The sequence below is a fragment of the Schistocerca serialis genome, chromosome 1 (genome assembly GCF_023864345.2).
Source record: "Schistocerca serialis cubense isolate TAMUIC-IGC-003099 chromosome 1, iqSchSeri2.2, whole genome shotgun sequence".
In the NCBI taxonomy this organism is placed as follows: domain Eukaryota; kingdom Metazoa; phylum Arthropoda; class Insecta; order Orthoptera; family Acrididae; genus Schistocerca; species Schistocerca serialis.
Genome location: NC_064638.1, coordinates 1,100,575,964 through 1,100,595,950, shown reverse-complemented (window position 1 = coordinate 1,100,595,950; position 19,987 = coordinate 1,100,575,964). Strand labels below are relative to the sequence as shown.

The 19,987-nt window shown below is 41.8% G+C and overlaps 1 protein-coding gene across 1 annotated transcript in view; it reads left to right on the top strand.

Moving 5' to 3' along the window:
- Positions 1-19,987, top strand: part of LOC126455674 (solute carrier organic anion transporter family member 74D-like) — a 238,356-nt gene that overhangs the window by 175,031 nt on the left and 43,338 nt on the right. The window contains exon 11 of the mRNA XM_050091445.1: positions 9,834-9,981. Coding sequence (XP_049947402.1) covers positions 9,834-9,981 — 148 coding nt within the window. The remainder of the gene's footprint in view (positions 1-9,833; positions 9,982-19,987) is intronic.

Genomic DNA, 19,987 nt, shown 5'->3' with positions numbered 1-19,987 from the left:
GAAGGCAAGTGCCGTCTCGGTTCGATTCCCCATCGCTTCAGATGACTTTTGTCAACCAGCAGTTTTTACGTGGTTTCTCCACAGTCATGTAGGCGAATGCTGAGCTGTTTAACTATTTCAACCTTATTTACACGAAATATCTCCATATTAACACTGTTATGCAGGCTCATTTCAACACGAATAAGGTTACCTTTAGAGTTAACCTTGTGTAGTATCATCAAGATGGTTGTGTTTCGATCGTTGTAAGAAGCTGCAAAGTTTGAAATATATAAATCTTTTTGTTCATCTGTACCGCTTAACTGGAAGCAGATAATACTGAAAGTGATTCTGATGTACCGAAAGCGTGATGAAAACAAAACCATCTTAACTCTTACATAAATATATGCATATATGGATCAGCTTAGTGTATATGAATGGGGGAAATCGTATGACTGAGCAAGACGTGACCCTCAAGACAAATTCAGTGCCATATACAAATCTGCAAGGATGATTCGTATTACAAAACTATATCAAGCAAAGAAATTCAAAGTAAATTGACGAATGAGAACAAATGTTTTCCGCGAAAACATACATCTCACAAGTGGCAGTATATACTTAGAATTCAACTGACACAGTCCCAATTGAAAAGAAAAATTGTATCTTATAGTCACCTCAGCATTTACCGAAAAACAGTTATCGATGTTGGGTGCTAACCGGCGGGAAGAGAGAGACAGAGCTTCAATAAATTTAAATTAAAGATAATTATTTAAGTAGAAGCATTTTGATGTCACACGTTTTGGAAGCAGATTAAAATGCATTACATAATTTCTACTAGCCCCATATAGATTCCTATCGCTATAGAGATAGATCTGAACGTTTGTGCTTGTAAATTTTTAATAGCTATGACAATACTCGTAAAACTTAAAACGAAAAACGTGGGACGCGTTCAAGAGGTAAATGACGCATTAATAGTGCACCTAAGTCACTAGCAATTTTAGCCAACTTACAATGATAGGAACTGTTCTGCGATTTTTATCAACGACAATTACTCTCTTCATGAGCCCCAGGTTTTCCCAGCACAATTTTTCAGGACTATCTGTATGGCATTAGTAGCCGTAAGGGGGTAGCAGAGATTGTTTCTTATACTCATGACCATTTTAAAAACGTGTAATGCTAAAAAGTTTTATGTTTAAATGGTTATATTCTGCTTTTTAATCTTTAATGTGAAATTTTTCAGTTTATTTCAAACATTCTCATGAGATAAAAACAGAGAAATGCGGTAAATTTCAGCGTTATTTCAGTTTTTCTTCAACTGATTCAACCAATATATTGCTCCCTGCTACGTATACTTCGTGAAGAGTTGGCGAATGTAAAAATTAGGGAGGATCGAGCTCACACGGAAGCTTAGCAACAATCATCATTAAATGTGGAACATTGCAGCTGGAACAGGGAGAAGGGAACTAGCAGTGGTACATCAACTATTCTCCACTGCACATCAGAAAAGAAGGCGAGTTAATATTGCACTGTCATCCAGGTCTGTGCCAAGTTGAAATTTTAAATGTTTAGCAAAGTGCCTAGGTTAACGGGAAGTTAGTTTAAAATCCATTGCAAAATTTGTACCGAACTAACAGACAAGAAACAGACCTCATAAAACGTGTTAAAAATATAAATTTACAGTGGAGCATCAGACAATAAACTTTTAAAACTAAGTAAAAATTGATATTTAATGCCACAGGTACAAAAATGAGTAAGTAAATAAACATTTTTAAAATACTTTATTTGGAGGAATATACGTTTTATTCACGTCTGCTTGAAATAAGATACTTTATTTGTCTGTAAAAAAATTGCCAATCCTATTTATGATTCATGTATAACCGAAAAGGCTGGAAAACTGTGTATATAAAATCACTCAAACCGGACGCAAGTGAAAGCATTCATAGTACGGCTGCAACGGACGGAAACTTGTTTCAGTCGGTTGTCCCGCAATGAGTGAAACCACTTAAACCTGATGTATGGGTGAAAACATTCGTGCAGCTGATATGGCCGCAGAGACTGGTATCATTCGACTGAATAACTTGACTGAATGAAAAAACAATCGATTGTTAAAAATCTTAGTACTGAGGTGCCTACCTTTCAATAAACCGCAGTTTTGTTCTGCCTTTGATATTCTGCCAACTGCTTACATCGTCCATTCCGTGACCGTTTTTATTCTTGGTATACAAGTGACGTCAGCGCAGTAACTACGATGGCAGTTTGCACCAACAACTGTAAAGAACAGATGTGGACTAGCCCAGTTAATTGTGAGGAGGCAGTGTTTAGTCGTGGACGTACGACCGTAGTGTGTTGATATTGTTGTGTTTAAAATCGCTATGGAGCAACGTTTCTAAATCATTGTTCAACACATTCTTTAGAATGTTTTGAAGAATACGAAAGTGTATGCAAAGTTTGCCCCGCGAGCCTGGACTCCAGAACAAAAATAACGGCGGGTGGGTGCCTGCTGCGACTTGAATGAAATGCAAATCGCAGACAATTTTTATCTGAAAAAAAAAATCATCATGGGTCACGAGATTTGGTACCATCACAAAACAATAAAGGGCAGCAATTCACATGAATGGTCAACGCTTTGACGACATAACCGACATTCAAACCAGTGTGACATGAGAGTTGAACAACATCCGGAAGGAAGATTTTGAGACAATTCCACGTGGTTGTACGAACATTGTGTGCTTTATGCTAAAGTGGGGGAGACCAAGTAGAGCACCAGAAGCGTTAAAATTATCACCTTAACTGTTCTCTACTTTTCATTAGTCCAGTTCCGAAACTTTTTGGTCTGAGGGGGTGAGAAGAATAATCTACGTCAGAAAGTAAATGACGAAACTTCACACTCGATAAATTTTCAAAATGTATTGGCAGTATTTAATCAATGAGACCTATGATTCAGATATTAACAGCTAGAGACTCTCAGTTGTAAGAGTCCTTTAATTTGCTTTTATTGGAACTTTTTAACATGCCAGTCACTAAAGGATTTACGTCTTTGTGTAGTTATGGCATGATGCAGCTCTGCATTTCGCAAGTTTATATCGATAGGAATAATAACACCATTGGAATTTGGCTGAGAGGTCAGGGCTATACGCTAACCACCTGCGTTAAAACGCAAACAAACTCTCCTCAGCTGCATGCGATGCCACTACTGTGTCGCCATGTCAGATGTCCCTGAGCGGAATTACTTTTTTTTAGTCATCGATCTTCTGGCTAGTTTGATGTGACCCGCCACAAATGCCTCACCTGTGCCAAACTCTTCATCTCAGAGTAGCACCAACCTACGTCCTCAATTATGTACTATCTCTGTTTTCCTCAACAGTGTTTATCCTTACTTACATGGAGGATACTTGCAGATCGGTATCCCGTCTATCAGTACCCTCACTATGTGAACTAGTCTGCCAAGCATTCTTCAATGGATCGTAATTGTAGGGCAACACACTAAGAAAAATGAAATGTCGAACTAGTGCTTGTTAGTAAATGATGATTGTTTGAAAGTAAGATAAACTGTGTCTTACTTTGTCAGCTCTAGAGATAAATTGACTTTTACAAAATGCAATATGAAAGTTATCTATGGTGACCAACATTGTAAGCTGTTCAAATGACTAGGAAGCTTCGTAGACCACCGTTCTCCTACCGTTTATACAATTATTTTACTATTAAATTTAACTGTAAAACGTTGATTTACATGTTTAATATTCTTGCGCTCCCCGGACATTACATTGTGGTGAAGGTGATCCTGTGCTACACCTTTTTTCATTTTTTTATTTATTTATACGCTGGATGTATGCATAAATGGCCTGTTAACACAGCACTGCCGTCTTTCCTTAAATCTGGATTTCAGATCAGCACACGACATAGTGGATATTTTACATGCTTGGAAATCTACTTCGCACATACATCTCCCTACGGTGATCTGTGCAGGCAAATAGGCAAATATTGTGTTAAAATCTTATTTACAATGTAAACAACATAGGAATGGAAAATAAACAGCAACTGTTAGCAGTAAGTAGTTTTGCATCTTACAGAATACTTGCTGCATTACAAAAGGCATAGGTTATTTTGTGGCATACAACTTCTTCTTCTACTCTCTTATCCATACAGTACTTAAACACAAAAACAACACAACATTCCACATGAATCTGTGTTAATAACGTTGTAAGCATCCTGTCTTCTTTACAACTTAGGATCACATGCAAGAATATATTCTGAAACGTACCCTGAATAAAACGCTATCTTCTGCACAAAGTTTGGACCCCTGAAACCATATAATAACGCTATAGGAAGAGGAGTGGCTTACTTAGTGTAACGTAAAAACAATGGACCTAAGTAGACACCTTACTTGATTACAAGAGTTTACTACGTTGTGTTATGCATGCCAACTAATGTTAATGACGTGTAAATAAAGTATCCGGTAGCCAAGCTACATGCAGTTCGCATGCTTGGTCCAGTTTGCAAGCCTAACGTCTCTGTTTAGAAATCTAAGAATTCAAAGACACAAAGCAGTCACATTCCATATACATGTGTGAACTGATGAAATGCCAGCTTTCTCTGAAACTCCAACTTGTGACTTACCTTCTGGTCTGTAAAAACGTACGAAGAAAAGAAATGAGGCATACCGCCAACTGCTGTTTAGAAATATACATATACGTTAATAGCAATAATAGTTCAGGTTAATTGATATATCTGCTGAAGACAGAAAGAGCATTACGTGAAATATACTGATGGAAAAAATCGCAACACCAACAACGAGTAGTGCGAAATAAACGAAAGTTGGTCGGTGTGTTTCTACGTCTGAAAGATAACCTCTATTCAAGTTCACACCAGTCGCGTAAGAGTGCCGCTAATAGCGCTACTATGAGGATGCAAATCAGGTTTGTGTTAGTTACCTTGAGATTGGGCGTGGTAGGTTTGTTGATCGTGAATGCCTTCAAGGCGAAAGTGACACCATTATTAACACCTCACTGACTTTGAAAGAGGTCGTGTATTAGAGCTATGTGAAGCTGGGTGTTCCATCTGCGATACTGCAGACAGCCTTGGCAGGATCGTAGCCACTATACAGTTCTGCTGGCAGCGGTGGTCGGTAGAGTGTATGGTCAGCAAGAAGACCTTGCTCCAGAAGGCCATGTGACACTACCGAGAGGGAGGACCACCGTCTTCGGTGTGATGATTCTGGTGCATCATACTGCATTTGCTACACCAAATAGAGCAGCAGTTGGCACCACAGTGACACAACAAATCCGGTACTTCAAGGACAGCTCCCAACCAGATTCCCTGTAGCGTGCATTCCACTGACCCCAACCTACTGCCATTTTCGGCTTTAGGAGTGTCAAGCGAGAGCTCATTAGGGTGAAGGGTACAGGGATGTTGTGTTTTCTGATGAAAGCTGCTTCTGCTGCGTGCTGGTGATGGCTGTATGTTGGTTAGGAGGAGTCCAGTGAAGGGCCTGCAACCAACCTGACACACTGGACCTACACCTGGAGTTGTGCTTTGGGATGCGATTTTGTGTGGAAGCAGGAGCACCCTCATGGTTAGGCTACACACCAATACTTCCAATTTGTTCGTCAGTCTGGTGATTCGACCTGTTGTGCTGCCAACCATGGACAGCATTCCATGGGGTGCTATCCTGCAGGATAATACTTGCCAACATACCGCTGTTGTTACCCGACATGCTGTACAGAATTGTCTTGGCGTGCTTGATCACCATATCTGCCTCCAATCGGGCACATATGGGACATCATTGGACGACAACTCCAGCGTCATCCACAAACAACCGTCCCTGTATCGACCGACCAAATGCAACGAGCATGGAACTCCATACAAACTGGCATCCGGTACCTGTACAACACAATTCATGCATGTCTGCATGCTTGCATTCAATATCCTGGGCGGTTATACCAGTGATTAATCGACCAACATTTTACATTTGCAATGGCCTATCTCGCGCTTGCATAGCCGTAATCTTGAAATTTTAACCACTTAAATATGTTACCTAGAGAAATGTGTTCCCAAAATTTCATTACTCTGTATAAATTATTTTTTGGTGTTGCACTTTTTTTTCATCTGCGAGTTCGATCCACACTGCGAAGTGCAGCTCGGCCGTAAATAACCAAAATTTTAAAATAACGGCAAGGGATGACGACTATCTGAATTAGAATAATCGAATAAGGAAATATGCATTTACATTCAAAGCATAATTATTGGCACCATGAAACACAATGTATTTGCATGAAACAAGAGATACAATAAATCACTATACGTGAAATATTTATGCGAAAAGTGTTCGTCAAAGATCAGAAAGCGCTGAAAGAAGCTTGCTAAATGGCAATGTGATGAATTCAAGTACCCTGATATTTGGTTGGATTAATATACACCGTATTCTGTAGTGTGCCTTGAAAGCTACCCAACTCAGCATATAATCACCGTCCAGTTTGCACTTGGTAAAGTTCTGTAAATGCTGTAAACCCAATAGACTAAGCCTTGCAATAAGAAATAGAAAATAGGCAGACACGTTTATAGCATAAGATCTGCTAATGAACAACAGACTCTGCCTTCAGCTCCACTTAAAACTTAGTCAGCCATAACAGCGTTCTACCATACCAGCCGATTCCGATCAGCAGCGTCCAATTCTTAATCCCTTCGAGCATTCAAACCGAATGTTCCCACGAGATTACGTGATGCGTTCGCTCCTGATCGGCCCGCCGTAACCAGCACCCCAAAATATTTCCCTGAGGCATCCTACTAATCTTGTCAAAGACATGCTTTCAGAGTTCATATGGTTCAAATGGCTCTAAGCACTATGGGACTTAACATCTGAGGTCATCAGTCCCGCAGACTTAGAACTACTTAAAGCTAACTAACTTAAGGACAACACACACATATCCGTGGCCGAGGCAGGATTCGAACCTGCGACCGTAGCAGCAGCGCGGTTCCGGACTGAAGCGACTAGAACCGCTCGGTCACAGCGGTCGACTGCTTTCAGAGTTCGACCGTTCGATACAGAATACACCGAGGTGACAAAAATCATCGAACAGACATTTGTCATTTATAGACAGCGGTAGTATTGCGACACAACGTATAAAAGGACAGTGCATTGGATGAGCTACCTTTTGTACTCAGGTGGTTCATGTGAAAAGTTTTCCAATGTGATTATGGCCACACAACAGGAATTAACAAACGTTGGACGCGAAATGGTAGTTGCTACTAGACCCATGAGGAAATTGTAGGGAATTCAGTATTCCGAGGCCCACAGTACCAAGAGTGTGTCGAGAATACCAAATTTCAGGCATTAGCTCTTACCACGGACAACGAAGTGGCAAACGGTTTTCACTTAACGACCGAGAGCCGCGGCGTTTGCGTAGAATTGTCAGTGCTAACAGACAAACAACCCTGCGTGAAACAATAGCAGAAATCAATGTGGTGCCTAGACGAACGTTTCTGGTAAGGACAGTGCGGCGAAGTTTGCCGTTAACGGACCGTAGCAGCAGACGAGTCCTCTCGCTAACAGCACGACACCGTCTGCAGCTCTTCTCATGGGCTTGTGACAACATCGGTTGGGCCCTAGACGACTGGAAAACCGTGGCGTGGTCAAATGAGTCCGACTTTTAGATAGTAAGAGCTGACGGCAGGTTTCGAGTGTGGTGCAGACTCCACAAAGCCATGGACCAAAGTTGCCAACGAAGCACTGTGCAAGGTGGTGGTGGCTTCAGAATGGTATGGTCTGTGTTTACATAGAATGGACTGGATCCTCTGGCCTATCTGAATTGATCATTAACTGAAAATATCTGTGTTAGGCTACTTGGGGACCATTTGCAGCCATTCATGGACTTCAAATTCCCAAACAACGATGTCATATCACCGGACCACATTGTTCGCAGTTGGTTTGAAGAGCATTCTGGACACATCGATTTGGCCACCCATATCACGTGACATGAATTCCGTCGAAAGTCTATGGGACATGATCGACTGGTCTGTTCGTTGCACAACATTCTACACCGGCAACACCTTCGCAGCTATGGACAGTTATTGATACAGCATGGGGTGATATTTCGCTAGTGGACTTCCAATGACTTGTTGAGTCCGTGTCAGGCCGGGTGGTCCTACACGATATCAAGAGGTATCTCGTGACTTTCGTAACCCCAGTGCATGTCTTATGTAGAGTGTCTGCGTTTGAGAATACGCGAAAGATAATCAATACTGATGCTGGCTTATGCTACCAACGTTCAGTGTGAAACTAACACATTTCACTGCATTGCATGGGTGGAGAAAAACAGCAAACCAGGCTTCAGAAGATAACTGCCTGTTATTTATACACTGCTAGTCATTAAGATTGCTACACCACGAAGATGACGTACTACAGACGCGAAATTTCACCGACAGGAAGAAGATGCTGTGATGTTCAAATGATTAGCTTTCCAGAGCATTAACAAAAGAGGTTGGAGCCGGTGGCGACACCTACAACGTGCTGACATGAGGAAAGTTTCTAACCGATTTCTCATACACAAACAGCAGTTGACCGGCTTTGCCTGGTGAAACGTTGTTGTGATGCCTCGTGTAAGGAGGAGAAATGCGTACTATCACGTTTCCGACTTTGATAAAGTTCGGATTAGCCTATCGCGATTGCGGTTTATCGTATCGCGACATTGCTGCTCGCGTTGGTCGAGATCCAATGAATGTTAGCAGAATATGGAATCGGTGGGTTCAGGAGATTAATACGGAACGCCGTGCTGGATCCCAAAGACCTCGTATCACTAGTAGTCGAGATGACAGGCGTCTTATCCGCATGGCTGTAACTGATCGTGCAGCCACGTCTCGATCCCTGAGTCAACAGATGGGGACGTTTGCAAGACAACAACCATCTGCACGAACAGTTCGACGACGTTTGCAGCAGCATGGACTATTAGCTCGGAGACCATGGTTCCGGTTACGCTTGACGCTGTGTCACAGACAGGAGCGCCTGCGATGGTGTACTCAACGACAAACGTGGGTGCACGAATGGCAAAACGTCATGTTTTTGGATGAATCCAGGTTCTGTTTACAGCATCATGATGGTCGCATCCGTGTTTGGCGACATCGCGGCGAACGCACATTGGAAGCATGTATTCGTCACCGTCACACTGGCGTATCACCCGGCGTCATGGTATACGGTGCCATTGGTTACACGTCTCGGTCACCTCTTGTTCGCATTGACGGCACTGTGAACAGTTGAACGTTACATTTCATATGTGTTACGACCCGTGGCTCTGCCCTTTATTCGATCCCTGCGAAACCCTACGTTTCATCAGGATAATGCACGTCCGCATGTTGCAGGTCCCGTACGGGCCTTTCTGGATACAGAAAATGTTCGACTGACCACCTGGCCAGCACTTTCTCCAAATCTCTCACCAATTAAAACGTCTGTTCAATGCTGGCTGAGCAACTGGCTCGTCACAATACGCCAGTCACTCTTGATGAACTGTGGTATGGTGTTGAAGCTGCATGGGCAGCTGTACCTGTACACGCCATTCAAGCTCTATTGGACTCAATGCCCAGGCGTCTCAAGGCCATTATTATGGCCAGAGGTGGTTGTTCTGGGTAGTGATTTCTCGGGATCTATGCACCCAAATTGCGTGAAAATATAATCACATGTCAGTTCTGGTAGAATATATTTGTCTGATGAATACCCGTTTATCATCTGCATTTCTTCTTGGTGTAACAATTTTAACGACCAGTACGTTAATTTAATGTATTTTCTTGCATCTTTTGATTTAAGAGACATAATTTTGTGTCAGTGCTGTTTCACTGTTGTAACGCCCACACTGTGTATCTGGCGGCAGGTGGAACATGACGTTGGAGTGCAACGCGGACTGCGGTTGCGGTCCGCACGTGAAGTACGCGCCGGTGTGTGCAGAGGGCGGCGGCGCCACGTTCTACTCGGCCTGCCACGCCGGCTGCGAGACCAGCTTCATCAACGGAAGCACCACGGTCAGTCTGGTGGGCGGTGAATGTGCCGCGCTCTTCCAGTACGATACTATTGAAACCTTCTTCTGCTTCTCTGTTTCAACAATATATTCGTAATCGCTGTTTGAAAGCGATAATAGTGGCTAACGGGCAAAAATTCTAACAATCAAGGAAGTAAGGAGCCACTAGTATCGGGCGAGGAAGCAGGGCCAAGTGCTGGTAGAATTAACACAACACCTTACTTCTAATGCATTTATTAAAACTAGCTAAAATACAATATACAATCTGCCAAGATAATTAATATAGGGAGAACCAAACCTTAAGAAACTAGCTCATCAACAATTTAACATTGTACCACGCAACATAGTACTGCGTATGCCTTAAGGGCTGCAATCATAAAGAAAGCCTGAAGGGCTAATTTAGCAAGAATACATATAACATGTTCAGCCTGAAGGGCTGTGCAACTTCCACGTAAGGGGCCTGAAGGGCCAAATTTACAAGATAAGAAAATCTTAAAGATATCAACTGGAAAATAACAAGTGCTTATTAACAACTCGACCTTAAGGGCCAGGTAATAAATGAAATTAGTCAAACAAATTCTGCAATAAGTAAGTAATGGCCAGGAATTTATCAGTAAGCCGGCCTTAAGGGCCCCAGTACACTAACAAGGGAGGTTAAGTATTAAAACTGTATTTCAAAGCCTTAAGGGCTGTAGAGCTTCCAAAAGGGGGGCCTGAAGGGCCAATTCATCAAGGTACTTAATAAACAGCTCAGCCTGGAGGGCTGGCCAATGATTAAGGTTAGACGATTTCTCAAAAATAGAAGGCAAATCAACAAATTTATCAGTAATCGAGCCTTAAGGGCCACAGTACATTTAGAATCCACATTAACCATTAAGAACTATCATACAGCGAAGCAATTTCCTAAAACTTAGCAACCTTAAATAAATCAAATGATACTATCCAGCTTAAATCCTAGGGACAACAATACATGCATATACTTCTAAAAGGTAAACGTGCATAAAATCTAAATTTAAAAATGCAAACAATCGCACACCAACATGGCCAGCAAAGTTACAAAAGTTTAACCACAGTTGCTGAGTATAAAATACAAGCAGCTGGAAGGCTACCAATGAGTCATCGTGCCCAATATCATGATTTACAATCTGCAGGTAGTACGAAACAGGAAAAATACAAGGCGAGCCCCAAAGAGAAATTAACTGATGCCCTTCAATTACAAATCATTAGACCGCAGCCTAAAGCTGCCACATTTTACAAACTGGCGTAAAAGCCACCAGCTCAAGCGACACTGTTCGTACAGGCAAACATACAAATAAAATTCTCTAATCCCGTAAAATTTTCAGTCTAAAAGGGGGCTGATAATAACATACGGTATTAAAACAATCTAAGATAAACACATGCACCAACAACCTTTAAGGTGTGCACAGCCACGTACTTCACAAATTTCTTTTCTTTCTCTCACATATATAGAACACGTAGGCTTGGAATTGACTACCAAATTGGTCACAAGAATCAATAGATAGCCACCAATACATCAATACCTAATTAGACAGTCTCCTAGTGTGACATGATAGAGCAACAGTTCACATTCACAGCCTTTGACTCAACATGTTCTACTATCCTGGTTGTACAGCATCGACCATGCCCGGAGTGCCTACTGCAAATTTTAACCACGCAGTTCACTCTCACGTCGACGCCTAACCGAGGAACCAGCCCAGCAGTACAAGAACAACCTACACACTCTAAGTCCAACTCCGCAAACGCAGTACGCAACTAACATTCAACGTTTTCCTTCATAGGTTCTGAACCGGCGAGCTAAACCGGTGGACGGAAAACACACAATGTCGGCGGCAGCAACATAAAGGAAGTCGCAAACACCACCCTAACACAAGGCAATAGCAAGTCAACTTCAGTCCCGGAGGAAAACCTGCCGCCCTCAGTGCTCAAAACATTCCCGGAGCAACCGTCCTCGGCGACTCCCACTATTCTCCGGAACAGCAACACCACAGCTCCTTATTTCAATTCTCTTCCAACGAGAACAAGCATAATCGGAGCTAACGGCTTCTCCAAGTCAGACACGCTATGCCGTAGAACCTCACGGTGGAATGAGCCGGGCGGCACCACACAAACCACCGCAAGTCAGGCAAACAAGCACTTCCGGAGTCGATGGCGTACTGCCACGCTTCACGACGCAGTCACCCCACTCCATCGACCTAGAGGGCGGGGCATGAGACGAGGAGAACAGACGGCGCCGCCACGCGGAAAAGCGCCGGCGAGAACCCAAGGCGTAACTAGGGCGCGTGTTTAAACGAGACAGACAGAAGCACGTCTCACTGTCAGTTACTTTAACCTGTTGCTCTGATCCACTCTCAGCTGTTCTGTCTTCTTTTTATCCCTGCACAGTGTTTTAATTACAGATGAATCGGATATGCGAAACCATTTATTGATAATTTAAAAAATATGAATTAGTAATCGTAGTGAACTAGAAAAATTGTGGTAAATGAACCCCAAATACTCTGAATTAGGAGATAATGCGTGATTTCGATTGTCTTCGTGAAAAACGTCACTTTTAAAACAGGTTTTCGCTATATACACTGCTGGAAGGTGCTGAAAGATAATCTGACCACAAAATATAAAATTTGCGATTGTGACCGATTCGTACTGACTTTAAATAACAGTCAAGTTCGCTTTCAGTCGTTTTGATTCCTGAGAGTCAGGCTGGCTGTTATTTTCGTTTGCCAGCTTGTTAAAGCGGTCCCACAACATGTCGCGAGCTTCTTGAGTCACAGATGATTCACGCTCCTCTCCTATACTTTTTTAGCAGGCATTGGAAATGAATTGCTACTGATAGTAAATAATTCATAATATTCCAATAGCATCGTCTGTGGAACTCTCTCAGCTTTAAAAATCACCGAACAGTCCTTCTTGCATCTTGGGTCTAGCGAGGTTGCAATCAAGTAATTTCGATCTTCATTTAAGGAGGTGAAACGACATTATAATTCAACTTCCAAAGAGGCTGTCATGTGTAATCAGGATTCTTTGCGCAGTCTCGTCCTTATCTAAATACTTAAATGACGAAAATATTGTTGAATCTTACCTAGTCGTCGAATAAGGGGTGTCTAGGAAACCTGCTTTCTCGTATCGCCAGACAAGAATTCAAGCAAATCGTATTAATGAATTTCATTACGAAAAGTAAATAATAATACTTAACTTTGAGAAATACATAGATGTGTCGCAAGCAAAGGGCGACGTGCAAAATAAGAAATCTCTTCAGTATAACAATTCCAGAGTGAGTTACATAGAATGTACGAGGAAATTAATGAGCTTTGACGCTCTATGTAGTTGCTACCCTTCAAGCTGCTGCAGAACTGGGTCGCGACCAGTCGAACGCGGATCTTAAGTTCTCTTCGCATAGAGTCCGCTGCTGTCGCGTTGTCGTCCTGGAGAGGGGTCGATCAGCATGCAATTGGCTGACGTCTTCTTCACAGCCCTTTTTGTTCTCTCGTTCCCGACTGGTGTACTGGTGCTTGACTTTACTCCCGTAAGACATATGATTTTACTTCGGCTGTACAGAAGGGACCACAACTTATTTGTCTTATTTCTTCAAAGGACTTCAAAAGCTTAACGCATTATCCCATCAAACCTTACTTGCGACAGTGAAATTAGTAAGCGTATTGTGATCATCCAAATACAGAAACAGAGCAACGTAGACAGTTTCAGTTCCAACAGACACGCTACCAAATAAAAGGTGGAATTATACCTCGTGCTGATATCTTGCACGAACTGTTGTTCTGGTACATTTAGCTCCCTTTGAATCACCAACAGCACTCCTTGATCTAAGCTCGAATAACTGAAGTGGTTAACAGACATTAATCAGTAGCGACCATTCCTCCTACTTCGGGCTGCAACAACAATGACTCCGTTACAAGCTCTGACGCGAATGGATGAAACATCTAGCAGAATCAAACTTAGCCGCTCCAGTGCGTTATACCACATTAGCGTCATTCTCATGAATAGGTAAATGTGATTTGATTTTGTCAATATCCCAGCCAACTGCAATGGTATTTAACTCCTTTCCTACATTTTCTCAAGTCTGAACCTAAAAAAGGCTCCATCGCGAGAACTCCGTGTTCCAGCTGAAATCTGGGAGAGAAGTAAGCTCTCAAACTCAGGAAGTTAGCAATGTTATGCAAAGACGTCAATATATTATAGGTTACAGAAGGCGTTAGAGAACATGATATATTTCATTTTATTTTTTCATAAAATCTATCATAGATGTCAGGACGGTTTGGCATTTAACAGCGGGTTAAAGCTTGTTCTAGGAGTCTTGCAGATCAAGTACTATCTGCGACAGATAATGTTCGTTGTCTATTACATCGTTTACATACCAAAACAGTAATATTTCAAACGATTCTGACATAGTGAACTTCTTTGTTGTCGATGTTGAAGAGGAACTTCTACTGGGGAAGGCTAAAGAAGATGCATGCACGCAGCGGCTGTATCTTTGTCAACTGCTTGGAATTTACAAGGGCTGTTCAGAAAGTAAGGTCCGATCGTTCACGAAATGAAAACCACAGTGAAAATCAAAAGTTTTTTACTCGCAACATGTTCCAGCTACCTCTGCGAATAGTCACCGTTCCGACTTAGACATTTGTCGCGGCGTTGTATAAACTTTCCAGTACTCTCGTCACAGAAAGCAGCAGCCTGTGCTATCCGCCAATTCTCTACGCTGGTCTGCCTTTCGTTGTTTGTGCCAAAATGTTGTCTTGGTAGCCAGCGGTTCAAGTAAGCAGAGATGATGAACGGAGGGAGCCAATTAAGGGCTCTATTGTGAATGATCAAACACTTCCCACCGAAAAGGCTCCAGGAGCGTCTTCATTGCCCCTGCAGAATGCGACTGAAAATTGTCTTCAAGAAAGAAATGCATGTTATGTTATGTGGGCTGCATAGTTTCAGGCGAAATCGCTCACCAGATCCACATACTTGGCGGGAGACACTGTTGTTTTAGGCATTTCTACGTGATCACTTTGCGCACTGAACTGAAAAGAGCGAAGTGAAGCGATCGACAGGCACACTAAAGACACTGCCCAATAGAAATGTGCAAAGTTCCACTGGATTTTCGCAGTGGTTTCTATTTCGCGCCTAATCGAACCTTACTTTCCGATGTGCCTCATATCTGGATGTTTCGTTTCAAATTATTTTTCAAAACTGAAGAACCTATTACAAAAACGAAATATTTCATTGGGTTTAAGATGGATTAGGGATTTCTTGTTAGTTTAAATATTTTTATATATCTTCGTTTCGCAAAAACATTTGTGCATCCCAAAATATTTTAATTAAACCGAGTATTCGATAAATATGCACGTATTGAACGGTATTATTGTATCTGTGGACAAATCAGTTGTTGATCAAGTGTAATAAGATAAGAATAAAAGACAAAGTAAGGCTTTGGTACATACCTCTTTCCTTTTCCCTCTCCAAAAAAATGGTTCAAATGGCTCTGAGCACTATGGGACTTAACATCTATGGTCATCAGTCCCCTAGAACTTAGAACTACATAAACCTAACTAACCTAAGGACAGCACACAACACCCAGCCATCACGAGGTTTCCTTCTCCGCCACGAGAAATTTGAGCTATGTATAACAAATGACAATATAATTACCACTGTATATTTCAAAATATTTCTAAACGACATTTTTCGTAATTTATCTTACAATTAAATTACATTAAGTAGTAACCTGAAATAACAACTAACAAAAAATGGTTCAAATGGCTCTGAGCACTATGAGACTTAACATCTGAGGTCATCAGTCCCCTAGAACTTAGAACTACATAAACCTAACTAACCTAAGGACATCACACACATCCATGTCCGAGGCAGGATTCGAACCTACGACCGTAGCGGTCACGCAGTTCCAGGCTGAAGCGCCTAGAACCGCACGGCCACACCGGCCGGCGCAATCAGTAAATAGTACACATTAAGACATATGTAAAGTCCGCACTTAGATAGCGCTTACCTTAACGCCTGCACAGCAAATTTAAAAAAAAAAAAAAAAAATGTTCCCAAGAACGTCTGGATTTGAAAATTAAATTGAAAACCTGAATTTCAACACGATGTGGACATTATCTACAGGGACTGTCACAATGATGAAGAATCGTTCGCTTTGATGCAGTGCACCATGAATACATTGCTGATTATCTATTATTAATGAGATTTTTACTAGTGTTCCAAGACAATATAGAATGCTAGACAGCAAATTACAACACCAGGAGGGAAACATTACTTATTACGTGTATCCATTATAGGTGAAACATAGCTGATTAAATTTGTAGGAGTTTTCACTCGTCAGTATTCTGATTGATTCGATGCAGCCAGCCACGAATTCCTCTCTTGTGCTAACCTCTCTATCGCAGTGAAGCACTTTTATCCCACTTTTACGATTACTTGTTGGATGTATTCCAACATCTACCCTACAGTTTTTACCCTTTAGAGCTCCCTCTAGTAGCATGGAGGTAATTCCCTGATGTCTTAACACATGCTCTATCGTCGTGTTTCTTCTATTTGCCACAGTTTTACGTATGTTTGTTTCTTCGCTCATTCTCCGAAGAACGTCCTCATTCCTTATCTTATCAGTCCACCTAATTATCAACATTTTCTTATCGCACCACAACTCAAACGCTTCGATTCTCTTCGTTTCTGGTTTTCTCGCAGTCCTTGCTTGACCACCATACAATGCTGTGCTCTAAACATACATTCTCAGAAATTAAGAACAATGTTTGTTACTAGCAGACTTATTGGGCCAGGAATGCCCTGTTTGCCTGTGCAATCTCCTGATTTTTATGTCCCCATCATGGGAATTCTGCTTCCAAGGTAGCAGAGCCCCTTCACTTCGTGGTCTCCAATTCTGATGTTAAATTTATTGCTTATCTCATGTCTGCTACTTCTCGTTACTTTCACCTTTTTTCTGTTTACTCTCAGTCCGTAGTGTGTGCTTATGGGACTATTCTCTCCATTCAACAGATCCTGTAACTCTTCTTCACTTCCTCTCAGGACGCAATATCATCAGCTAATATTATATGTGATATCTTTCAATCTGGATTTTAATCCTACTCCTGAATCTCCCTTTCATTCCCGTCGTTGCTTCTTCGAAGTACAGACTGACCAGCAGGTGCGAAAGACTACATCCTTCAAACCATTTCTAATCCCAACCTATCGTTCTTATTTTTCATGTTATTTTTCCGGCTTGGTTCCCGTACATATTGTATATTACCGGTCTTTCCCTTTGGCTTAATCCTGTTTTGCTCAGAATTTCTAACATCTTGCATTACATTGTCGATCGCCTTTTCCAACTCGACAAACCCTATGACCGTGTCTCAATTTTTCTTAAGTCTTGCTTATATTATCAATCGCAACGTCAGAACTGTCTTTCTTGGGCCTTCACCTTTCCGAAAGCCAAAATTATTGTCATGCAATAGATCTTCAGTTTTATTTTCTGGGATTTTTTTATCATGAGTCTTTTGACTGGTCTGATGTGGCCCTCCACGAATTCATCTCGTGTGACAACCTTTTCATCTCAGAGTAGCACTTGCAAGCTACGTCCTCAATTATTCGCTGGGTGTATCCCAATCTGTGTCTTCCTCTACGGATTCAACACTTTGCAGCGCCAGTACCATGGAGGTCATTCCCTGATTTGTTAACACATGTCTACACCTACATCTATATCTACATCGATACTATAAAAATCACATTTAAGTGCCTGGCAGAGGGTTCATCGAACCACCTACACAATTCTCTATTATTCCAATCTCATATAGCGCGCGGAAAGAATGAACACCTATATCTTTCCGTACGAGCTCTGATTTCCCTTATTTTATCGTGGTGATCGTTCCTCCCTTTGTAGGTCCGTGTCAACAAAATATTATCGTATTCCGAGGAGTAAGTTGGTGATTGGAATTTCGTGAGAAGATTCCGTCGCAACGAAAAACGCCTTTCTTTTAACTATTTCCAGCCCAAATCCCGTATCATTTCTGTGACTCTCTCTCCCATATTTCGCGTTAATACGAAGCGTGCTGCCCTTCTTTGAACTTTTTCGATTCCGTTAGTCCTATCTGGAAAGGATCCCACACCGCGCAGCAGTAATCTAAAATAGGACGGACAAGCGTAGTGTAGGCAGTCTGCTTACTAGGTCTGTTACATTTTGTAAGTGTCCTGCTAATAAAACGCAGTGCAACTTTCCCCACAACATTTTCTATGTGTTCCTTCCAATTTAAGTTGTTTGTGATTGTAATACCTATGTATTTAGTTATATTAGACTGATTTATCGTGAACCGAAGTTTAACGAGTTCCTTTTAGCACTCATGTGGAAGATCTCACACTTATTCAGTGTCAACTGCCACTTTTCGCACCATTCAGATATTATTTCTAAGTCGTTTTGCAGTTTTTTTTTATCTTCTGATGACTTTATTAGTCGATAAACGACAGCGCCATCTGCAAACAACCGAAGACAGCTGCTCAGATTGTCTCCCAAATCGTTTATATAAATAAGGAACAGCAAGGGGCCTATAACACTACCTTGGGGAACGCCAGAAATCACTTCTGTTTTACTCGATGACTTTCCGTCAATTACTAAGAACTGTGACCTCTCTGACAGGAAATAACAAATCCCGTCAGTTAACAGAGACGATATTCTATGAGCACGCATTTTCACTACGAGCCGCTGGTGTAGTACAGTGTCAAAAGCCTTCCGTAAATCCAGAAATACGGAATCGATCTGAAATCCCTTGTCAACAGCACTCAACACTTCGTGTGAATGAAGAGCTAGCTGTGTACACGGGAACGATGTTTTCTAAACCCATGTTGACTGTGTGTCAATAGACCGTTTTCTTCGAGATAATTCATGATGTTCGAACACAAATGGCTCAAATGGCTCTGAGCACTATGCGACTTAACTTCTGAGGTCATCAGTGCCTAGAACTTAGAAGTAATTAAACCTAACTAACCTAAGGACATCACACACATCCATGCCCGAGGCAGGATTCGAACCTGCGACCGTAGCGGTCGTTCGGCTCCAGACTGTAGCGCCTAGAACCACACGGCCACTTCGGCCGGCCTGTTCGAACACAATATATGTTCTAAAATCCTGCTACACATCGACGTTAACGATATGGGCCTGTAGTTTAGTGGATTACTCATACTACCTTTCTTGAATATTGGTGTGAACTGTGCAACTTTCCAGTTTTTGTTACGGATCTTTCGTCGAGCGAACGGTTGTATATGATTGTTAAGTGTGGAGCTAATGCATCAGCATACTCCGAAAGAAACCTAATTGATATACAGTCTGGACCACAATACTTGCTTTTCTTAAGTGATTTAAGTTGCTTCACTTGATACTGTGCCTTCTTCTTGACAGTATTTTCCGTATATTACTTTCCTCGCCAATTCTGCGGAGAACCTCTACATTTCTTATCTCACCAGTCCACCTAATTTACAAGATCCTTCTGTAGCACCACATGTCAAATGCTTCGATTCTGTGTTGTTGCGGTTTTCCCACAGTCCACTACGATACAATTCTGTACTCCAAACATTCTCAGAAATGTCTTCCTCAAATTGAGACATGTTTCATACTAGAAGACATTCTTTGGCCAGGCATACCCTTTTCGCCAGTGCTAGTCTGTTTTTTATGTCCTCCTTGCTCCATCCGTCATGGGTTATATATCTGCCTAGGAAGCAAAATTCCTTAACTTCGTCTGTTTCGTGATCATCGATTATGATGTTAAGTTTCTCGTCGTCCTAATTTCAGCTATTTACCATTGCATTAGCAGACCTGTGGGACCAGGAATGGCCTCTTTGTCTTTGCTGTGTCCTGCTTTTTATGTCCCCGTCATTGATTTTTCTGCTTCCAAGGTAACAGAATCTATTCACTTCACGGTCTCCAATTATGATGTTAAGTTTACCGCTAAACGCATTTCTACTACTTCTCGTTACTTCCATCTTTCTTTCGATTTACA